Here is a 23,325-nt window from a genome sequence, read left to right as displayed (position 1 = left end):
AATAACTTAGAATGATTTAGCTACACCTTGAGACAATTTTTAAAATGGAATTTAATTAAGTAATTCCCCCTCAATAAGTATTTTTTGTAAACTTTAACAAAAAATAGTGTATTAGCTATTTTGGTTATGAGAGAATTGTTAACTACCATATATAGACTAAGGAGCAGTTCAGTTTCCTTATTCATAATACAAAGCGTAGACAGTCGCATTGGCAGTTATACTGTTGTTGGTATACGTGCCAGCAGCCCAGTTATCTTTCTTCTCATCCCACAAGAAACGACTCGCTTGCTTTTCACTTTGACCAGCATTTTGTGACACCGTCACACAACACACAATTTTATAGCGATCAACATCAAGATGCTTTATTTCCTCTTTGATAATGGTTGCAGTTCGCTTACACAGTTGGCCGGCTTCCAAAGGATTGTATTTGAAATCGCTGAATTTCTCTTCCAATTCGTCGTTAATAATCTTTTTGACTTTGGACATATCGAAACGTGTGTCAGGCTCAAGTTTGTAGGTGTTCTCATATTGTACGCGTTGGACTGAAAAAATTAGTGAAGAAATATCATTATATTTATTTACAGGTACCTATAGTTAAGACTGTCTTTCTATTTGTGATCAATATCATGTTAATTTCAATCATTCAAATCGTTCAAGCATTACCTTTATTTGTTTTGAACTTATAATTATTATACCTTGATTGGTTGATACTGTTCTAGGTGGGAATTTTGTGAACCTGTACAAACGCTTTCACCTTGAGGAAAGTTTATTAATTTTCAACAGAAGTCGAGTAAAGAGGTATAAAGGAAAAACATGTGTTGGCAATATGGAAATAAAACTTTTACACGACATTATTTTTGTATCCGACACGATCTTAGACCATGTTCAAAAATATGATCGGTTACCGTCACCCGTCCGACTCACTTTAAAAGGCAAAATTCAAGTCACTGATTCCGTAAATTTGTGGAAGCAATAAACTAAACGAATGGTAAAAGTCATGCCTTTTTATCTTCCCCAAGCAGCATTAACAAAATCAAATCCATTTACTTTTCGCGTGGTATCCGCATCTTAAAACATGCAAAGTGGATTGATTGCTCTATGCGTTTCTTACTGACCCAGGTATGAGGAGACTGCGCTGGCTTATTTGCCACTTGATCGCTATATTTTTTTTCTGCTTAAGAAGCAAACGACACCCACGGAGCATCGTTGATTGGCAAAATTGAACTTAAAATTGGGGCTAAAAGTACAGCAGGCTTATAGATTAAAAACGACCAGCTTACAGGATTTTTCGGAAAAATTATTTACCCGGCCGACTGATCGGATTGACTCACTTTTGTAATTATAAATGACGCTAACCAAACATAGTTTTGATGGAGGCTTAAAAAAATTGATTAGAAATAGCAAAATCTTACTTTTCCTGGCTATACTTGGTACATCTGATAAGCATATAATGCTTGAACCACGATCTTTTTCAATTCGGAGATGGGTTGGCTCAAATAAACTGTTTCTGCGTTCTGAAGTTTTTCTCATATTTTCTAAAGTTTGTTTTCCTGCATGTCTTGTTTGTGAGTAGGATTTGTTTTGACAAAGCTAATTTCGAAGCCTTTTATTCGAACTTTTACGCGACTGTCATGGCTTCTTTCCGCCACATTTCGAGTTCGTCCCATACCCTTTTCACACGTACAACATTCCCAGAATGAAATTTCATAACATTTTACTTGACAGTTTTTCAAATCAGATGATACTTTTGACGTCCTACTTAATGGTGTTTTTAAAAACCAAACTATCCTCAATTATAAATGCTCGTTCGCGCGTTTCCAGTGCTTCTTTTCTGATAGGTGGCTAAGTGCGAAAGCACACATGAAAAAGTGAGAAGGAAGCTCTGGTGATATGAATGATAAATGCTAAAAAATCCCCAACTTTCTTTTATATAGACCTTTCTCTTATTGTACTTTATTTTGAGTATAAGAAAAATATGTAACTAGATTGATGTGGTCCTTTTTCCGGTGCTATGACCGAGATTTTAAGGATTTTGATGTTGAGGGAAAAATCTGTTTTAATTTAATTTGACGCCGCGGGACCTGAAAAAGCCCTTCTCATAATCGATTTCTTTAATAAGCCGTAGGAAATTCAACTTGATTCGTCGTTAAAGTATTCTATTTTCCAAATTACCATTCCATGCCTCGTTATCAAAAGATATGGCTACAAATAGTTTTTAGGTATTATATTTTAGCATTTATTACCTTCCATAGAAGTATTTTTACTACGTTACGGTATGAACAAATGAAAGGGAAAAACCTACGTTCTTATTCTCCATGAAGACATCATTCGTTATAATTTTTTTGTACTAGGCTACTTTTGGCACCAAAGGAAATTAACCCCATTTCAGGTAGTACTCAAGCCAATTATAACACGGATTGCTTTAAACTAAGAAACTTTTGCGAAACAAACTTTTGGGATTTTTAGTCCAAATCGCGTAAATTGACTCCAAGAAATTTTATAAAGGGTTTGATCGCAGTAATTTACTTCCTTAAACATATTGAAATAGGCTTCTGGCGATAAAATTTTATTTATCCAGTACTTCTTTTGTGGTATAAAAAATCATAAGTATATCACTTTAATCGTTGCTGTTTAAGGTCTTGCGTTATAATTGTTAAGTGTGGTTTTTATCGTTGTTGGTGCTTTATATTGTAACTTCATACGACATTTCTAGACTTCCTTGAGCAAATAATGATAAGCATCTATACCTATCTCGCAAAAATTAATTCTCCTGAGAAATTCGAGAAAGGTATTTCCCTAAAGTATATTAACTATACCAGGCAATAGAATATTGCGTGTTTTTGGAGGCAAGCACAAAACGGCGAATGCATGATATCTCAATGAGCAAAAAAAAACATTCTCAAAATTAGAAAAAAATACAATCGCTTTTCTTTTTATCTAATAATTATTAAAATAAAACAAAAAAAAATCTAATCGTGTGTCTATAATTCGGTCCCTGAAAGGTATCACCGGTTATTAAAATACCACAAATACTGGTAAAAAAATAATAAAGTATTTTCTATTTACGTAGTAACATAGCTCTCATTATTTAGGCTGATAAGGCAATTTATATTCCGGTCTTCGTTCACTATCCATGTAGGTCTGGATATTTTTCCTAGTTTTAAAATGGTTAAAAAATGTTGTCAATCTGGGAAACTTCTTCAAGAGCACAACGCACGGCGTTTCACCATTGATATCGGAGCTTCCATAATTGACAAAATGACAGTTACTATCAATCATGTCGAAGACTAGATAATCCACCCAGGTCATTCTGTCACTTGCGAAATGCACACCATCAGACGCATCGCTTACACGAGGCGCCAACTGCTCAAAATAATTGAGCCACACGATTAACACGTTTTTCTCGTATTCGTCCTTCAACGCGTAACTGAAATCTGGATTGTAAATATATCTGTTTCTTTTTTGATGAATATCGTCTAAAAATACAGGTGTACGTTTATTTGTGGGTTTACAAAAATCACCAGGGACTTTTAGAAAAAAAAACCTGGGATGTAGAATTTCGCGGTTCCTGACTTAAAATTTTTTTGGTATTTATTTCCGCTGTTTGCAAAAAAAAATATTTCAAAGAATTAAATTTCGTGAATTTTTGAAAAAAAACCCCGCAAAACTGTGAATTTTTTTCCCACAAAAAAGTGGAATAAGCAACCAAGCAACTGGCGTCCTCCATATTTTAGAAACTTTTCAAAAAAACTTGGAACCGTAACTTTTGTACATACCTACGCCAGCAGCTATTATGTCGCATCTTTCTAAATCTTTGCAATCACAATCCAAACCAACAGAACGTCCAAGAAACTGGAGGATAACTGTAATAACATGTATATATATATATATATATGGAGTCAAAAAAACCCAAGTATTTATAACAACGTTTCGATCATTTCTTCGTCAGGTGTACAAAAAGAGTCTCGTTCCAAAATATATATAAAAAAAGGTTACAGTTCATTACTTTACAATAATTACAAAGTTTAGAACAATACAATTATGTATATCTTTCTATTCAAAAACTTCTTTTCACACAATAAAAACCTTTATTACAAAATAGAAAGCCTTATTGCACAATAAAAAACCTTTTATTGCCAAATATATATATATCACAATTCTTCATGCACTACTTTTTATCCTCCTGATTGCAAGTTGTTATAAAATTTAGCACATAAATGCTGACGCTATCAAAAATATATCAACTGTTTGCGATTTTGGGTTTCTTCGCGTAAATAATTCTTGTTAATTTTATTAGATTGTAGATTCGCAAATATTAATCCAGTTCGAGTTTTTTTGCTTAGCATTTCTAATTCTAAATTTTTTGAAATTAAATACTTTTTTTAAGTATAATTACTTAAGTTTTATTTACACAAAAAAGAAGGAATTTTAAATTACTTTTCTCAAAGCGACAAAAATATCAAAAGAATTGCAAAAGATTGAATCGGGAAAAAAAAACTCGATTCACGATAGATAGATAGATAGATAGATAGATAGATGTGCATATTTTACATGGCTAGCCTCACAAATATCGAGGGATATACCCTGTCTATTATTTCCAGGAGGGGCCATTGCGTAGATGGAGAGTCCTAGAGTATTTAATGCTCATTTTGAGCTACGCAGACCCAATTAGAGCCCGCGCTCTACTAGACAACTCCCGGCAACATCCAACGACCCACACAGTGTGCCATCTTCCCAATTTCTCTCACATGGCTTGGGTTAACCCGGGACATTCACTTGCCAATGTTGAATCGCCGTCAAAAGGAATCGAACCCCGGTCTCCCGCACAGAGTACGAGAGCTATAACCACTAATCTACGGCGCCACTATAACCACTAATCTACGACGCCACGATTCAAAAAGTTTTTGACTTTGCGTTATTTGTGTTGCATGGCTGTATCAGGAGTTATCTTTTTATACGTATTAAGCATTGGGTTACAATTTTTCATAATCTTCAGAAATAAAGTTTACCTCCTGTGACACAACAAAACATGGGTTTTTATTTAGAACTACACATTTGTGTTGCCAATGTTTATAGGGAGTTTCGTTTTCTTTCTATACTCCACTACCGAATATTAGCTTGGTTAAATGTGAAGAGTGAATGAACAAACCATCTTCGTATATGTCAAGTATGAATAAGTACGAAGTGTATAAAAAGAAATCTATATAGCTATATACATATATCATTAAATCAGAACAAATATTAAGACACCTTAGAAAAACTTTTTTTGTCATAAAAGATGTTGTGTTTTATCTGATAGGTGACTCCTGGCTGCAACAACACCAACACTCATATTTCGGGATGAACTTTAATCACAAGTTTAATGTATTTGTTTAAGAGAAGGTAGTTGCTATTTTGGAGATGTATAGGAAATAACTATAGCTAAAGTATATAGATATACACAATTAATCTAACATTTATATAGCTCACTACCTTTGCTTTGGACCAAGTTCTTGTTCTTACTTGTAACAATGGCAGGGACTAAAAAATCAATTAAAAGAATAAAAGTAGAGGTACAATCAGTCTTCGCTTTTTTGTCATAGCTAATTTCAAAACGTGCTTTTACCTTGTCCATAAGTGTAGACACCAGCTTCTATGCCAGCTTTTTTAGCTTCTGGCCAGTTCTCTTTAGTATATCTTGTTTCTGTGTAAGGAACATGTTGATCTTCAAGAAGCAGTCTTATAGCTTCTGCTCTTCCACGACCAGAGAAGTAATGCAATGTTACATTACCTGCATAAAAAGGTTATATACTATTCACTTTAAAGAAACAAAGCGAGTTATATTTTGTGCGCTGTTTTATACGCTTTGCTTAAATGAAATGAATATAAAATACAAACCAACTGAAAAAGACGGGTTACAGCCCGCTTTCCAATGAAAGATCTCGTTAAGTTTCTGTATAAAAAGGCTACTTTGTCCGCTGTAAATAATAGCAGCTATCATAGACACGACAGCAATAAATACATTTGCTGTTGAAATCGCCATGTTGTTTAGAATTTGGTCTCGTTTTTCTTTAATTTAATTTCTTTTGACCCGTGAACCACCGCTTATTTTAACGTCGCGTCAACAATAACTATTGGTGGAAAGAATGATTGCTTGATTCTTTTATATTACTATTTTCTTGTTTTATCAAGCTCGCAGCAGTACATTTTCTTGCAAAATTGAATTAAAATTGAATACAAAGATAGGTCAGGGGGCAGGCGTTGCCGAAATAGAAGAGGGGTCAGGAATCTATGTTATGAATATACTCTGGCAAGACTGTCTCGATGACCTGACCGCTGGTTAATATTTTTTTACAGAACAGACAACAGAAAGAAAGGCAGACAGCTGAAATTTGATAGTGCTATTGACAATAATAGCGTTTTGTTAAGTGACCATCAATACAATTAAATTAGTCAATAAATTTAAGCTAGCTGGTGAAGCCATCGGTAGGAATGGAAGTATTCTACCTTTTTTTTTTGAAAACCCTCCATACATTGATAATCTAGCTAGCTCTAGAGAGAGGTAGCTAGCTAGCTAGCTTTACTTTTTACGGAAGCTTAAATTTTTTAGAGAGTGAACATCCACAGAACGCAAACTGAAACCATTTTATTATGCACCAGAAAATTTTAAAAAAGCTAGCTAAAAGGCTGAATTATATTAACCAGAGACAACAGTAATTGCTCTAACCCATTTAACCCTATTCGGTCCGGGGTTTTTCCGCCCCCCCCCCTCAATAACTTTTCATAGGATTGTTCAAATTAAATCAAACTTGGCACACTTATAGTACGTCATAAAAGGAACAAAATGCGGCAATAAATTTTTGCTTGCGTCAGCACATTTTCTGTGACGTCACCAGAAGCTTGAAAATTGTTAAAAATGCCACTATCTGCTTAAAATATAATTACTTTTGTTCTAGAGCGAATTTTTACATTCTGTTTAAAGTTTCTGAAAGCTAAATAAAATGTGTTTAACATATCTTCCGGTTTTTACATGGATCGGATAAAAAATTGCCAAAAATTGCCCTAAAATCCGTTTTTTTTCCGATTTTCGGGTAAAATCCGACAAAATCGGGAAATCGGATTAGTCACGTGTCAAAATTATTCAAAATGATTCTTCTTGATGAAACAAAGTTGTGTTGCAAGTTTCAAGTTCTAAGGATAATCCTAACAGGAGTTATTATATTTTCCCCATTATAAGGATTTCATAGAGATTTTAGGGGTAGTTTCGAGTAATGGCCAATATCAAAGCCTCTGAAAGGTATAGGACCTAAAAATTTTGCATGCATGTGTGTAATAGATAAATGTTAAAACTCAGTAAGTATCATAGCCATATAAGAAAGCTATCAGGAGTTATAAAAAAAAAAACGTCAGGGGGGGGCGGAATCCGAAAATATAATAACTCCTGTTAGGATTATCCTTAGAACTTGAAACTTGCAACACAACTTTGTTTCATCAAGAAGAATCATTTTGAATAATTTTGACACGTGACCAATCCGATTTCCCGATTTTGTCGGATTTTACCCGAAAATCGGAAAAAAAACGGATTTTAGGGCAATTTTTGGCAATTTTTTATCCGATCCATGTAAAAACCGGAAGATATGTTAAACACATTTTATTTAGCTTTTAGAAACTTTAAACAGAATGTAAAAATTCGCTCTAGAACAAAAGTAATTATATTTTAAGCAGATAGTGGCATTTTTAACAATTTTCAAGCTTCTGGTGACGTCACAGAAAATGTGCTGACGCAAGCAAAAATTTATTGCCGCATTTTGTTCCTTTTATGACGTACTATAAGTGTGCCAAGTTTGATTTAATTTGAACATAGGGTTAAGGCCTACCTAAATTCAGACGCGGAACTTGCCTGTCAAATGATTGCTCGGTGTGTTTGCAGTTAGGATTGTTCATCGACAGGCCTGGTCCAGCCTTGACAAATGTATGTAATTGGTCTTAAGTTTGTACATGTTCCACGACAAAGGACTCTCTCCCTTATAAAAACCGTGTCATATAGGGTGGGACAGGTCCAACTATTGACAAAGGACACTTGTGCTTTAAAAAGACAGCCATAAGATGGGACAGGTCTAACCATTGACAAACAATTTGTACGATTTTAAAAACTGTCATAAAATGCCCCGACTGTTGATACTAGACACTTTTCGAGACATTCAAGGGTCAGTCTAAGGACTCCCAGAGTTAAACATTGTAACATAGGCAGAACCCAACAACTGACATGATCAGTACAAATATGTCACAAGTTGATCCTGGCTCGACGGAAAAAAATTCATTATATTGCCTGTGGCCTCCCTTACATATTCCTAACCTGCACTGAGTCCTATACGCTAACACAACAAAAATGCAACTATTCAAAAAATAACTAACAGTTTTGTCAATATTCTTCACTTTTTATAGTGCTGAGGTAAAGCAGTATTTTAGAAAATGCTGCAAAAGTGCAAAGCTACTTAATCAGCAACCAATTAATTAGAATATATAGACATATAAACTAGGGTGCATAGGATTAACTAAACAGTATAAACCTGCTAGTCCAGATTTTAATCATTTTAAACAAATCTACTGTTAATAAATATATTCACTGGTTAATTATACAAGCCATGCTTCACTTCATGAAGCAAACTGAATTAACAATTTCAATTTTCAATCTTGTAAGGTATAACCACACTGTCATTGGTTGCTATTAAAACAGCACATTGCTTTTAGTTTATTTTAATGTGAACTCATTTATTCATTTATTTGAATTTATTTGAACTCATTTATTCCGACGTTACAAAACTGTACACCAGAAATTAAATTTATTTAGGCTGTATATGTACCTTCTAATTACTCTGTATCGTCCTACAATTGGTTGCCAAATAGTTTTGCCACTATTTATAATAAAAAAGGTGTTTCACACCAAAGTAGGTTTTAGTATGCATGTTTTCATGTGCAAGTGTGACTTGAATAATATATAGATGACTGAAAATTGCTTTTTTCACAACAGGTTTATGTTAAATTGAAAATGGATCTATCTCCTGAAGAAAGCTTAGTTACTTCAACACGCGAGGAAGTTTTAGTAAATTCTGATGGAGAAAATATTCCAAGTTTAAGTAATATCAGCAGCACTGTTTTAATGCAAGCAAAAAATGGAACTCAATTAAATCAAACAATACCGTTAAGACTAAACCAATCATGTATTTCTATCAAACCATATTTATTTCACTCTTCAGAGAAGTATCCCAAGTCATTATTAGAAATGTTGGATGTCCTGCGAAAGACGGGAGAGCTGTGTGATGTTGTAATAAGAGTTGGAGCAAAAATATTTAACTGTCATAAAGTTGTTTTATCAGCATGTTGTCCTTACTTTCGAGCAATGTTTACGCGTGAAATGGCTGAAAGTCGTCAAGAAGAAGTGACAATAAAAGATGTTGATGAAAAGGCAATGGCTCAGTTGATTGATTTTACTTACACTGCTGTTATTAAAATAGATGAAACAAATGTACAGACATTGTTGCCAGCAGCCTGTTTGTTGCAGCTGAAAGAAATACAAGAAGCATGTTGTGAATTTTTAAAAAAACAATTAGACCCTTCCAACTGTTTAGGAATAAAATCTTTTGCAGACACACATGCTTGCACCGAACTCCTTCATGTGGCTGACTTGTTTACACTTCATAATTTCCAAGATGTCATGGACACTGAGGAATTTTTATTGCTACCGGTAGAACAACTTTGTGAAATTATTTCAAGTGATGAACTCAATGTTATTTCGGAAGAGGATGTTTTTACATCTGTTATGAAATGGGTCAGATTTAATATAAATGATCGCAGAGAAAACCTAAAGCAAGTGCTTAAATTTGTCAGATTGCCATTACTTAGTGCTAGATTTTTAGTTGGAGTTGTGAGTGCAGACTTGTTGATAAAAAGTGATGAGAACTGCCGTGAACTAGTTGATGAAGCAAAAAACTATTTACTGCTTCCTGAACAGAGACTTCTAATGCAAGGTTCTAGATTTAAACCACGTCAGCCAACAAAAAGAGGAGAAGTATTGTTTGCAGTTGGTGGTTGGTGTACTGGCGATGCAATAAACAGTGTTGAAAGGTGAGAGATATACATAAGTATACAAAATTAAAAGAATTTTACATTTTATTTATTAAAAAGTCAAGAAAAAGGAAAATTACCTGGCCACCTTGTATATAAGTTACAACTTCATAAGCTTAAAATAACTTGTATTGCAGTAAAATTTTCTGTGCAAGCTTGTATAGGCCCTACAGTACTGGAAAAGGTTGTTTAACATATCGAGCGCGCACCGTGCGTGGACTCCCTCGATACGCGATGTACCGCGTTAATAATAATAAGAAACAATTAAAATAAATTGTCGCTATCTATCGAGAATCTAGTATCGTGACAAAATCCCTCTCGATGTGTCGCGATGGTAGGTGATAATGAGAATAAAGAGAAAGTTTTTTTAATGAGAATAGAGAGAAAGTTTTTTTTATTTCAAACACATCTCTGCTTTATCTTTTTTTCTTATTTTAAATAGGTGTATATTATAAGAAAATTTTTAACTTTCGTATTTATTAAAGTAATTCTAGTGCATTACTTTTTCAACATATTTTTTTTCTAACGCTACTTTTCGTTCTTAAACTTTGAAAATGCAATCTCTAACAAAACTTTTTTTGTAGCCGCTTTTCGTTCTTAAACTTTTAAAATGCGATTTAAAAAAACTTTTCTACTGCCGTTCTTCGTTCTTAAATTTTTAAAATGCGATCTATCAAAGCTTTTCTATCGCCGTTCTTTGATCTTAAACTTTCAAAATTCGATCTAAAAAACATTTCTATCGCCGCTTTTCGTTTTTAAACTTTTAAAATGCGATCTTAAAAAACATTTCTATCGCTGCATTTTGTTCTTAAACTTTTAAAATTCGATCTTAAAAAACATTTCTATCGCTGCAATTCGTTCTTAAGCTTTTAGAATGTGATCTAAAAAAACTTTTCTATCGCCGTTCTTCGTTCTTAAATTTTTAAAATGCAATCTAACAAAGCTTTTCTATCGTCGTTCTTAGTTCTTAAATTTTTAGAATGTGATCTAAAAAAGAAAGATTAACGCTAGCTGTATACCCTAGATTGTTATGCATAAGTTAAAAAAATATAACACAAAGGAAGTATAATTATATTTAAACATCCGCGATCATTGTTGAATAACTCTTATTTTTAAAATAGTTCTATTATGAAAAAGTGTTAATTACCTCGATATCTTCGAGAATGACATCGAGACGGATGCATCGCGAAGCCCTCTCGATACAATTTGAAAGTAAAAAAACGTTTATCGCGTATCGAGAATACTGTCGCGATACGCGAAGCGAGATGTTAAACAACCTTTTTCCAGTACTGTATATGTTTACTGACAAAATTTGTTTGCAAACTGACATGCAGATCCTAAGTTATGGGTTTGTCAGCAAAAAATTAAGAGGCCTGGAAAACAAACCAGTATAAAATTTATGTTAATTAATTTACCTCTATAATATCTATGCATTTATAAAGTTTAAATACACACACTTAACAGGTCTAAAATTACTGATGACAGAAAATGTCAAAATTTGCTATTGCTTAAATATGGCATCATAATTTATGCAGCATAATTATACATCCGAAATTCGTTAACTGTGAATATCTTGAGAACGAAAAGAGTTTTTTTAAAAAAAAAAATTTAAAAAGACTTTTTAACCAACTTTTTAAGCTCTATAATATAAGTCCAACATCATTTTATACTTTGGGTTCCCTTTAAATAAAATGTGTCCAAAAAAACCGTCCAACCCATGCTAGCATGGAAAACGGACGTTAAGCCGAGAATGATGATGATGATGATGTGATGGACATTGATAAAAAATTAGGATTTATTGTTGTACCATTAATATAGGCTTTTTCTTTCTAATTTTGTATTTTGTGCAGCTGATGTAAGTTCTACCACCATTTTTTAAGGTATGATCCACATAAAAATGAGTGGCATATGGTTTGTAGTATGAACAAAAGAAGGTGTGGAGTGGGTGTTGCAGTCCTTGATGATTTACTTTATTCTGTCGGTGGCCATGATGGCTCCAGTTACTTAAATTCTGTTGAAAGATATGATCCTAAGACTAATCAGTGGAGCTCAGATGTAGCTCCTACAAGCACCTGTCGTACAAGTGTTGGCGTTGCTGTTTTAGATGGGTATGTATCTATTTCTTATTATTAACACGCTAATCTTTTTCTCTACTTCTAACTTATTCGATTATAAATTTGCCTACTAACAGAGTGTTAATTTTTATAGATTTTTGTATGCAGTGGGTGGACAGGATGGTGTTTCATGCCTAAACATTGTTGAAAGATATGACTCTAAAGCTAATGCTTGGTCTCGTGTCACACCAATGAGTTGCAGACGTCTAGGTTTATATATTATTTACATTTTTCTACAATTTTTCTAATTCAATGGCTGCATTGCCACTGACAATTGCTAGGTGCCGATGTAAATTACAAAGTCTACCCTACTGTAGTTTATACTGTATTTGTACAGATATAACTGGCAAATTATGCTAAAATTGTAAAGGGTATTACCCAAACACTTTTCCCCAAAGTCTAAGTTCACTGGTAAGTCTTGTTTTCTTATTCTCCTAATTGGTTTTGATCTAATCGTGTTAGGTGTTGCTGTATCTGTTTTGGAGGGGTACTTATATGCTATTGGTGGCTCTGATGGCACGTCTCCATTAGCTTCAGTGGAAAGATTCGATCCAAAAACTAACCAGTGGAATGCAGTACGCTTTATGGGAACCAAACGAAAACATTTAGGAGCTGCTGTATTCCAAGGATGCATATATGCAGGTGCAGTATTACAATATTGTACTCCTTTATGTGCAATATTGTTGTCGTTGGTATTATTATTGTTGTTGTTTTTGTTGTTGTTATTCTGCAATTATTATTCCTTTAGTTGGTGGAAGGGATGATACAACTGAACTAAGCAGCGCTGAGAGGTATGACCCTAAGTTGGATACATGGACTCCTGTTGTGGCATTAAACTCACGTCGCAGTGGAGTTGGTTTAGCTGTTGTTAATGGCATTTTAATTGCTGTGGGTGGTTTTGATGGTACTACATATTTGAAGTCAATTGAGATGTACGACCCAATGAGTAATCAATGGAAGTTGCAAATCGGGATGAACTATAGACGTCTTGGGGGTGGCGTTGGTGTCGTGACCCTGCAGCAATGCGATAGTTTAAGTTGGTAAAATGAAATTGGTATATTTGCATTAGGAATCGAATTCTCTGTACTTATGTGAATATACTTTATTGGAAGATGCTAAGATGAAGGTTTGTGTAGATACAAAGTTTATTTTATTTAGTTTTTAATAGATAATAGTTTATTTATTTATTTGTTTGATGTAACATTTTGTGTATCTATAAAAACATTTTTTATAAAAAAAATATTTGAAGCAATTAATAAATAGTTGATAAAATGCCTGCTGAAAGTCTAATCTATTTTATGTTATTTCCTATAGTTTTATGTGAATTTTTTTTTTGTGGTTGATTTAAAAGCATAACCTTTTTTTCGTCACATTGTAACAGCTTCAAATGATTCTAATCTGTTTATAGTTGATTTTTATAGAAAAAAATTTGCCAGGCTTAAATATATTGGTTGATAAAACGAAACTGTAGATTATTATTGTGTATGAATTAAAAACCTTTTTTTTAATTTTTGTTGTTTTTATTACTTTTTTTTAAATTGTGCTATGTATTTTTTCCTTTTAGGCCTCCTGATTAGGCCTCATAGAGTTTCAGTTTTGTAAATAAATTCTGAAATGCAAAGGTATCTCAAGCCTGGAGTGGTGGGCATATTAAATACCGGTGTAGCAAGTAGGAAGAGTTGATAATAAATGACAGATAAAATTTTGTTTAGCCCAAGGGGGAGCTCGCATGGAGGATAAGATACCATGATTGCAAATGAATGAAAAGATGTGAGAATATGGAGTAGAAGATTATCTGTCCCAGTTTTAACCTCAAATATATCTTTTATTGCATGTGGTAGTTTAAATATACTTTTAAATTGTTCAGGAAAAAGAAAATATGCTGCTCCTGTGTGCAAATGTTGTATCATCTTTAGTTTAAGTGTATATAATATAAGAATATTAAATTAAGAAAATGAATCAGCATAAAGGTACGTTTTGCAATAAGGTGAAATTTTTTCTTGATAAAGAACCATTTTATTGCGTGCTACATAAAACAAACATTGCTCAATAATTTTTTTAAAAAACTCTTAACTTAAATTTAGGAAAAACAAAATGCCGTGTTATACAAAGCCACCGATACGGTTAGTAGTTCTCAGTGTTTTCTAATTTAAATCTTTAGGACAAAAATCTGTATGAATCGATTTTTTTCCAGCCCAGATAATCATCGTTGATATTTCTGAGCCAGGACTTGACTCGTATTGTGAGAACATATCACTGGCACTTGAAGAGTTTTTGTTACTACATAACAGCTTGCCCGGTGCACCAAAGTTGCAGTTGCTAAGTGTGTTTGTCATAGGCGAAAGCGTTGAGGTGAATAAATTTTGTATACTTTGTTGTCGATGATTAAAGTATACACTGTTTTTATATGTATATGGATAAAATTAAACTTTTTTAGTGTATTCTACCTATTCAAAATACCAAAACAAATCATCAAAAGATTATTCAGTCAATACAAACACTGAGGTATTACCATGGTATCCTAGAACACAGCAAGCATGAGTTTGAAGGTAATCATTTGTTTACGTATTTTTTTCTTTCACTCTGAAAGTAGATTTTTTAACAATTCTCCTCAAATGGTAGCCTCGTGATGGAGCATTCACTTCCAGTGCGGGAGGTCTTGGATTCAATACGTTTTGCATTGAAGAATTTTTCTTTTACTTTGCACTTACGGAGTGGAAATAATAATGATGGTAAATAAATAAATAAATAATGTGGTATAAAGTTACTGTTAGGTGAAAAACTACAAGTTTCTCACTTTTTGCAATAACTTATTTTTTAGAAAAACTTTCCTTTGTGTTAATGGAGTCGTTTACACAGTTGCAGCAAATGGCTAAGTACACAAAGGTTTGTAGCAGTGCTAAATACCATCTGATAAAGATGTAAAAATCATGTATTATCACACTAAATCTTTGCTTGGGTTTTTGCCTTGTGATAAAAATGCATGCAAATAAAAATATTTTGTCTGAGATAAAATCAAAAGTGTTACTGTTTTCAATTGTTAGAGTATTTGTACATGTAGCCAACATCTTCACAATGTGATGTATGCGTTTTCACTTGTCGACGTCATATCGAGAAGCAAGTGGCTAGAGTGGTGAAGGAACACAACATGAACTTAATCAAGGTAAAAATCTTAACACACCGTTGTGCCAACAACATAAATGAGGAACTGGGCTATTTTTTGTTTGAGCATGTGTTGAAAGAACAAGGTTCAAATCCCCCCCAAAAATTTTTTTGAGCATCGCGACAAATAATGGGTTAATCATGGTGCTTCACAGTTTACTCTATTTTGCTTAGTCCCCTTTTTATTCTTTTATGAACATTCTTATTACTTATTTTCAAACAATGTCATAGTAAAAATGTCATGAATTTTACAACAACGGTCATTACCTGTACATGTTTCTAAAATCCTATTTTTTTTTAAATGACTAAATTGTTTTTTTTACAATCTATAATTTGCAAAGCCTATCTTTACACTTCTTGTTTTAAGTTAAATTTATTAATAATTTATGGAAGAGGTTTTGTTTGGAAGGGAATTTATGACTGAATAGTATGACCCTCTAAAAATAAAAAAATTTCTATTGTATGTCTGTACTTATGTCTTTTAGTTTGTATTTAAAGTTCCCTATAGGTCTTTGCGTCGTCTTATTTCGGCTAGTGTCTTTCATTACATAGTTGCAGTATGCAACCCTTCTTAGTAATTTGCAATATTTCTAGATTTTGTCTGTAAATATTGTTTTTATCTGATCATCTTTCAATGTTTAATGTTGTTTTAGAAAGTTCAAATAGTGCATATAGTACACACCATCTCAACAGATGCAGAGATTGGTAGTAGTGCAGAAAGTTCAGGTATATGTGTGTTTGTGATGGGGGAATTTAGTGTCCAGTAATTTTTGATGTGTCAGTAGCATGAAAAGTTTCGGTTATATAATTCAGAAGTCTTTATTTATGTGATAGTGAATTTAGTGTTCTTAGTAAAGGTCCACCTCTCAAGATCAGATTTAGTTTCAAAGAGTTTGATGAAACACTTAAATACATTTGCAGAAAATTGTTTGCGATATTGTAAGAGTTTGTGTGGTGTTTCTTCTTCTAGAAATTTGCTTAAGATAATAAGTAATCGAGGCAGCCAGAGTATATTGCATCGTTTTGATTTGTTTAGCAGGTTCTGCAGATAGTGCTACAACAGAAGTGATGTGTGGATACGTTGAGTCATTGTTTCTACAACATGGTACGTTGCCATGGAAATTTGTGTCTTTTTGGGGTCGCGTAGGCAAGAAAGCTTAGTCAAAATATTTGTAGTAATATAACGTTTTGGACTCTTCTTTCTGCACTTCTGAATCGTCAACAAAGACAGAGAATTTGTTTTGTCTTATCCTTTATAGATCGTTTAAGTTTGGAACAATTTTTTAAAAGCTGGTTGCAAGATACGGGTTCGGACGACCTGCATCTCATCATGAATTTTCATAGTAAGTTCTACCCTGACTGTGCTTAGTAACTTATAAATATAGTTGTGTTATTTATGAATGTTTGCATGTGGATATTGATCGTTTTTGTCTCCCTATTAAAGGTTAAACATGTTTCAGGTTTTAACGTGAAATGTGATCTTGTCGATGCTGTTGTGAACCCACTCCATTTTGCCGCAGGCCGAAATTTGGTAAGAGCCCAAAAAGTACGAGACTGGATATAATCTAATATTGTCTCGATTATCTTAAAGCTTTTGACTGCGCCTTAGTTAAGAGAATAGATGATTAATATGTTTTCCACAGCACTAAACCTCGTCCCCAGGGTTTTTTGCCTTTTCAACATCGAGGCCAGCGGCGAAGAGAATATGGTTTTCACAATTTTTAGTTGGTTTAGATTTTAGAGACGGAACTCAGTGTGATCAACATCAACAATTCTCTTTCTGCAAAGTCAAGACAACCTGGGTTGGCAGTGTATACTTTAACGCCGAAAATGATTGTACGAAGTGCGGAGATATGTGAGTCTGTTTTGTTTGGTTTCCCGTTGATCTTAAAACCAACTACTTGCTGGAAACTGGAATGGGAAGAACTGGAACAGAACCAAAGTTATTTTTCAAGCCTTAATGCATACCTTCACAAAGAAGTAAGGTTAAATATTTTTTAAGGAGATGTTTATGGAGATTTTTTTATAATTTTTTTTTGATGTTTCGTGCACCTTAAAAGTGTAATTTTTGCGGTATTTTTATTTTTTTGAAGGGAAATGATTTTTAAATTTTAGTTTCGCGAATTTTTGATTCGTAAAATTTCTGCCGGTTTTTTATCGTACTAAAGTGAAAAGACTTTATACCTCATGAATGGGTTTTTTCGACAGATAGAAAACATATTGTGGAACATATTGCGTTTTCTCTTGTTATGGAAACCAATAATTTTAAACCAAATCACGAAAACAATTATTATTTTTTTTTTAATCTGATTTAGTTCTCAGCTCTGTTAATGGAATGTTCCTCCACAAACACACTAAAGTCGTATTTCTTCTTACTGCCATCTTCTAGTGGCATGATGTTGATCAAATCTGTCGCAACGCGCGACATTATGTTGCCGCATGACGCTGTCGCCACCTCGCCAAATTGTGTAGTGAGTGATGAAGTTCAAGAAGAAATGGAAAAGGTAAAAGAGAATATTTAATTGATGGGAACAAACATCGCTTCATGTTTAAGTCATTTTTGCAAAATTTAAAGGATTTAATACGCGAATTCGCACTTTTTAATCGTTGTGGCTTTTTAAGAATATTATTTTTGTGATTTCTTTTACGTTTGTTTAGATCGAAGTTGGTCACACCTACAATCCATTTAATTTTACTTGTGGTTTGTTTACTCGTCTACCAAAGACGACTATTGAAGCCAGCAGAAAACCTCTTTCATCAAGCACAAGCAGCTTCGCAAAAAGTTCTTATAAAGACGCGCATACAAAGAAGAGACTGGGAAATACCGAGGTAATTCATTTAAGCGAATCTTTCTTCTTACCTACTTGCTGAAAACGTTTTTGCGCAAGCTGAAATGCGTTTACATCAATGACACAAGTATTTTTTGTAACATGTAAAACATTAGAAGTAAGGATTTTCTAGCTGTTTTGCCGATAATACAGTCTTGAAGAAAAACTTAGATCCGGAATTTCTTTGCGAAGAATTACTATCGCTAAAAACTCGCTTTTGCCATTTTTACATCAGAACACCGGCTTTATTTAAATTCCGTATTCGCGTCGGCAATTGCGAGTAACCACGTGAATGAGAAGACAGCTTTGTAAACACTGATTCCAGAGGGTATTGAAACCATAAGCTTTTAGACAAAATAGGGCGTCACTGTATTTAAAGATTTCAAAGTTTAGGTTCACGAAGAAAATAGGCCGTTTGTAAATTATACTCTCCATATTTATCTCTTCATCTTTCTTTTAGTTCACAACAGATCTAAAGTCATCCGCGAAAAGACCAACAAAAAAATATGTACCTCGCTTTACCGCCCGCACGTATCTTAACAACGATAAACAGAACGAAAGTCGTTTCAATTTGACTAGCGCGTTCACTGACAACGAACAAAAGAGGAAGAGCTTGTCATTTGAACCAACTTCTGATGTGTGATTATGCGATGATGGTGTCTTATTTTATTGGGCGCCGCTACCGTTGATAATTTAGTTCAAAGACATTTAGTCCAGGGCAAGCGAAAATGATGAGTTTCTTTATGAAAATACTTATTGTTGCGTTTTTTAAATTTGTATATTGTGTGATAAATAAAGTTGAAGATTTACTTAGGTTCGTTATGACTTATAAAAACGGCATAGATTTTACGAAATTTGGCTGCGAATCGCGATGAAACAAAACGAGGAACTGACACAAAGACAACAACACCACCTTACCAACCTCGATCCCAGGGCTTGTAACACTTTTCAAGTGCTGCAGAGGTTAAAAACTTACTCTTTTATAATCACGCTTTCTCATAAGGAGGATCGATATGTAATTGTATGGCATGCTTTCGCCTTTTCTAGCTCACTGTTACCAACCACAATTCCTTGCTTAAATAAATTCCATAAAAGCTGAAATAAACTCCTTGGCCGTTATTAAAACTTTTACTTTCTTGCCTTGGTGTTCATTTAGTAAGTAAAAAATACACGACCCCGTCTTAAAAATTTAGTAGATCCTCTCAACGGTGAATAATTTGCAAAAAAAAAAAGACAAAATTTTTGTCTGCTTCCAGAAAAGTGTCCATCTTAGATCTGGTTTGTGTTTTGCAGGACTTCAGCAACCTTTTTTTTATTGCTCAACGGTGCTGCGCTGTTTGACCCAAACCCCTGATACTCAAACAACATTAAGGGGAACGTTAAGTTGGACTTATGTTATAGAGCTTAAAAAGTCGGTTAATAAGTCTTTAAATTTTAAAAAAGCTCTTTTCGTTCTCCAGATATTCGCATTTAAAGAATTTCAGATTTAATTATGCTGCATAGATTATGATGCCATATTTAAGTAAATATTTGTTTACATCCCGCGCGGCAGTCTACTTTTCAGAGAATCTCCCTTCCAGTCTAGTTATTACAAACAATAATGGACGTCAATCCGTAGATTTGATTTTTGTTGAGGCAGCACATTCTGATATTGTTTTTCTTTAGACAACCGGATGTATAAGTTGGGTAAAAAGTAAATATTTTATCATATTTTATGTCAGAGTTGATAGTATTGGATTTTTAAAATGCTTCTAACACATTTTCACAGTTCTATTCTTATCAATGGTTTTGTTCTGCCCAATCTAGGAAGGCGTCCCGTCCTAAGACTGGCTAGGCCAATCTTCTGACAGTGACAACTAGGTGGCCAGTCTTAAAACTGGACTGCTCAACCTATGGACGTAGATGTTCAATGTTAGAACAATTGTGAAAGACAAAGAGAACAATGAAAAGTTTAGACTGTAGCTGTATATACCTCTTAAGAGGAACTTTAAATCAAAACTTTTCTTGGCAAATCAAAGGGCTAAGAAATTATACCATGTAAACTATTTACGCATATTGACTGGGTATACTAACAATATGGTTGAATACGATTTATCTGATTCTTTGTATATAAACTTTTTTTATTTTCTTATTTTATTCTTAAAATTTGCAAAAAATTGTATATAAATGCTAAATGTATAATATTGGAAGAGGGTAATATACCCCGTCCAACCCATGTTAGCATGGAAAACGGACGTTAAGCCGAGAATGGTGATGATGATGATTATATATGTTCCAGCTACAACTTAGCTACGATTTTTACTGTGTCCAAAAACTGGCAGCCGGATTATGTACACATGATCCGATTATGTTTTTTTTGCACTGGTTATGTAGTGGTGACCGGATTATGAACGCTGATATAATGGCTGGTCAGGCAGGCTGTGATTGGCATTTTCTTCGAACTTTTGTGAATTAAACATTCTCTGGAAGATAGAACACCCCTAAAAACTAGAGATGGCGGAAGAAAAAAGTCTCGACGTAATTCTTAGTTTAAAACTAATCTTGTAGTAAATACATTTCAGCATAATATACTTTGAAGTAACTAAATTTCACGGAACCTAAATTATTCTTTTTGCGGGAATTAAGTTTGGTGAAAAGTTATTAAACTTGCGAATCCCAAAATTTAGTATTTGCCACGAAATTTCGTTTCATTTGAGAGCAACAACAACTTTGCCACTAGGGCTATTTGCTTGTCAGAAGTGATGACGAATGATATAAAAGCGGTCGGCCCCGATTATATTTGTTCTATAAGTCTGGAATAATATTTGACTGTCATACATAAGCCAGCCTTCCCCGATTATGTGCGTTCTATAATAAGTGAGAAATAATATTTCACTGTCGTATATAAACTGGCCTGCCCTGATTATATGTCCCTTTTATAAGTGCCAAATAATATTTTTTGAGTAATAAGCCGGCCTGTCCTGATTATGTTGCCCTGATTATGTATTTTCTGCCCTGTTCTTAACCGGTGCAAGCTGCCGTACTTAATCAGGCCAATGTTCATTATCCGGGCAGAACAGGCCTAAGGCCAGTCTTAAGACTGGGTATTTTTATGTCCAAAGATTGGGCAGTGTCCTAAGATTGGGTAGAACAGTTTAATTAGCCTACTAGCTAGCTAGCTAGAGCTAACCACGTAGCTACAGTACCGATCGCAAGTATTTTGGATTGATTCACATATCTGACAAAAGTGTACTTACTCTACAATTTCTGTTGTAAGAAGTTAAGTAAAGGTAGGTTCCTCCCCCTCTCTCAGGCTAAAGACTGCTAAACCAAATTGTCAGGAAATATCATTTGAAGCTTTTGACGCACAGGTATATAGTGACAATGCTACATTCACAAGCATTTTCTTGTTCACTAACTAAAAATGTTTCAGAAAAATTACTGTAATAATTCGACATGTTGCAAGCTAGGGACAATTTCTTGAAAAATGTGACAAAGACTGACCTAACATAAATGACATTTTAAAGTCTCCAACTTTAAATCTTTACGATTAAACTTCCTTCTTTTTAAAATTCAATATATATTTTTAAATTAAAAGCTTTTGGGCTTAGCCATCATCAGTACTATACAAAACTTTTACTTTAAAATGTATATATATTGATTTTTATATATATATAGATATATATGTATATATGTATATATATATGTATATATATTATATATATATATATATATGTATATATATAATATATATATATGTATATATATATATATATATATATATATGTATATAGTATATTACCGCTTAATTGTAACTTTACATGTACCCAATAGTTATCACCCTTATACTTTGGTAACGTGGAAATTTTGTTAATATTGCATGTTGAAAAACAGTGGATTTCATGCCCAACAAAAGAAAATAACATAAAATTTATTAACAAGGGTATAAGTTTCACATGTGAATAGTTATGTATATGTGAAAAAAAGAAGACACATCATACGTAGGTTTTTAAATTCACCATATTTCGTTTTAAAATGATAAAAAACGGCTGTACAATGCTTAAAAATTGCAGTATTTCAATCTGAAGGGGTTAGAAAACATTCCATCTTAGCTTAAAAATTGCCTTATTTTGTTCTGATATGGTGAGAAAACAAGCTTAAGAACCGTTGTATTTCCTTCTAAAATAACGATAAATGTCCCATAGAAGCCTAAAATTCACCGTACTTTGTTCTGATAGGATGAGAAAACCTCCTATCAAAACTTAAAAATCACCATATTTTCTTTTGAAATAATGAGAAAACATTCTGAATCGCTGTATTTCATTATAAAGTATATAGCAGTCAAAACTACTAATTGTGGTAAAAAAAAGTATTGAAATTTCAATAGCTTTTGTGTGACATGTGAAAACAAAAGACTTTCATCATATCTTTTTGCATGGTTCACACAGGACGATATCAATAGCAATCAAATAATTTTATGTGTAAACAAAAGATATATGAAGATTTTTTATGTAGACATTAAGTTGTTTCGCATATATACAGAATAGTTACCTGTTATAGGATAATTATACAAACAGTATGATTAATTAGGCTAATTATACTGTTTACGGCTAATTATATGATAGAGATCTTTCTTGCTTAAGTTTTTGAACTTTTGTCAGACAAAACGTCCGTTAGATTTCCGTCTTGGCCGGACACTTTTAAATCTCAGAATTATTAAATAGTCCTGGTCCTTTTAATCCACGAGCAAGCCTATTCATAGCCAACTTGAATATCCTAGCTAATTCACCGACTCCTGACTTAGTTAAAAGAAATACTCAGACATAAATCTCTTTTGCCTGGCCCCTTCGTCGTTGGTAACCAGGTCTTACACAAGAAATCCAGTCATGCCGTTCTTAACTAATGCAGAGGTGAACGCCGACGGAGCACGGATAAAGCAAGTCTGCAAAACTTCACTTACAGGCGGAACAGACATTTTATTGTGGATTTAATTGTAGATAATTTTTTCCTTTGACAAAACAATAGAAAACCATAGCAGGTCCGAATTTAATTGAGTTTTTTCTTTATGCTGCAAGTGTTATTTTTATTTAAACAATTTTAAAAACGAAACCCAAGCAAAGCATATTTTTGCCTATTTG

The 23,325-nt window shown here is 33.5% G+C and overlaps 4 protein-coding genes across 4 annotated transcripts; 2 read left to right on the top strand and 2 right to left on the bottom strand.

Moving 5' to 3' along the window:
- Positions 1 to 118: 118 nt before the first annotated feature.
- On the bottom strand, positions 119 to 1,795 carry LOC130662330 (dynein light chain Tctex-type 5-like). The gene is made up of 2 exons (XM_057461168.1): positions 1,413 to 1,795; positions 119 to 542 (listed from the first exon to the last, which is right to left on the bottom strand). The coding sequence occupies exons 1-2, from the start codon at positions 1,528 to 1,530 to the stop codon at positions 178 to 180; spliced, it is 483 nt and encodes a 160-aa protein (XP_057317151.1). The 5' UTR covers positions 1,531 to 1,795; the 3' UTR covers positions 119 to 177.
- Positions 1,796 to 2,874: 1,079 nt separating this feature from the next.
- Positions 2,875 to 6,171, bottom strand: LOC130662329 (glutathione S-transferase P 1-like). Its single transcript, XM_057461167.1, has 5 exons — positions 5,878 to 6,171; positions 5,606 to 5,770; positions 5,473 to 5,520; positions 3,777 to 3,863; positions 2,875 to 3,476 (listed from the first exon to the last, which is right to left on the bottom strand). The coding sequence occupies exons 1-5, from the start codon at positions 6,020 to 6,022 to the stop codon at positions 3,085 to 3,087; spliced, it is 837 nt and encodes a 278-aa protein (XP_057317150.1). The 5' UTR covers positions 6,023 to 6,171; the 3' UTR covers positions 2,875 to 3,084.
- Positions 6,172 to 8,974: 2,803 nt separating this feature from the next.
- On the top strand, positions 8,975 to 13,464 carry LOC130662324 (kelch-like protein 20). The gene is made up of 5 exons (XM_057461161.1): positions 8,975 to 10,104; positions 11,985 to 12,212; positions 12,313 to 12,428; positions 12,681 to 12,860; positions 12,967 to 13,464. The coding sequence occupies exons 1-5, from the start codon at positions 9,029 to 9,031 to the stop codon at positions 13,260 to 13,262; spliced, it is 1,896 nt and encodes a 631-aa protein (XP_057317144.1). The 5' UTR covers positions 8,975 to 9,028; the 3' UTR covers positions 13,263 to 13,464.
- Positions 13,465 to 13,707: 243 nt separating this feature from the next.
- Positions 13,708 to 20,799, top strand: LOC130662325 (meiosis 1 arrest protein-like). The gene is made up of 14 exons (XM_057461162.1): positions 13,708 to 14,188; positions 14,303 to 14,341; positions 14,413 to 14,570; positions 14,656 to 14,767; positions 15,040 to 15,104; positions 15,280 to 15,381; positions 16,034 to 16,106; positions 16,417 to 16,485; positions 16,640 to 16,723; positions 16,841 to 16,911; positions 17,115 to 17,360; positions 17,696 to 17,884; positions 18,039 to 18,209; positions 18,669 to 20,799. Exons 1-14 carry the CDS (start codon positions 14,173 to 14,175, stop codon positions 18,849 to 18,851), a joined length of 1,578 nt encoding a protein of 525 aa, XP_057317145.1. The 5' UTR covers positions 13,708 to 14,172; the 3' UTR covers positions 18,852 to 20,799.
- The last annotated feature ends 2,526 nt before the right edge of the window (positions 20,800 to 23,325 follow it).

Source organism: Hydractinia symbiolongicarpus, chromosome 10 (genome assembly GCF_029227915.1).
Source record: "Hydractinia symbiolongicarpus strain clone_291-10 chromosome 10, HSymV2.1, whole genome shotgun sequence".
NCBI classification, from domain to species: domain Eukaryota; kingdom Metazoa; phylum Cnidaria; class Hydrozoa; order Anthoathecata; family Hydractiniidae; genus Hydractinia; species Hydractinia symbiolongicarpus.
Note: the sequence above shows the minus strand (reverse complement) of the source record. Positions and strands in the feature narration are given on the sequence as shown.

Bases quoted from the DNA above. Each gene is read 5' to 3' on its own strand.
- LOC130662329 (XM_057461167.1), bottom strand. From the start codon at position 6,022: ATGGCGATTTCAACAGCAAATGTATTTATTGCTGTCGTGTCTATGATA. The intron at 5,521-5,605 runs GTAAAAGCACGT...TTGATTTTTTAG, and splicing joins TGTCTACACTTATGGACAAG to TCCCTGCCATTGTTACAAGT. The intron at 3,864-5,472 runs GTAGTGAGCTAT...ATGTTATTACAG, and splicing joins GAACTTGGTCCAAAGCAAAG to TTATCCTCCAGTTTCTTGGA.
- LOC130662330 (XM_057461168.1), bottom strand. From the start codon at position 1,530: ATGAGAAAAACTTCAGAACGCAGAAACAGTTTATTTGAGCCAACCCAT. The intron at 543-1,412 runs GTAAGATTTTGC...TAATTTTTTCAG, and splicing joins ACCAAGTATAGCCAGGAAAA to TCCAACGCGTACAATATGAG.
- LOC130662324 (XM_057461161.1), top strand. From the start codon at position 9,029: ATGGATCTATCTCCTGAAGAAAGCTTAGTTACTTCAACACGCGAGGAA. The intron at 10,105-11,984 runs GTGAGAGATATA...CCATTTTTTAAG, and splicing joins GCAATAAACAGTGTTGAAAG to GTATGATCCACATAAAAATG. The intron at 12,861-12,966 runs GTGCAGTATTAC...TTATTCCTTTAG, and splicing joins CCAAGGATGCATATATGCAG to TTGGTGGAAGGGATGATACA.
- LOC130662325 (XM_057461162.1), top strand. The intron at 16,107-16,416 runs GTATATGTGTGT...TGATTTGTTTAG, and splicing joins TAGTAGTGCAGAAAGTTCAG to CAGGTTCTGCAGATAGTGCT. The intron at 16,724-16,840 runs GTAAGTTCTACC...AACATGTTTCAG, and splicing joins TCTCATCATGAATTTTCATA to GTTTTAACGTGAAATGTGAT.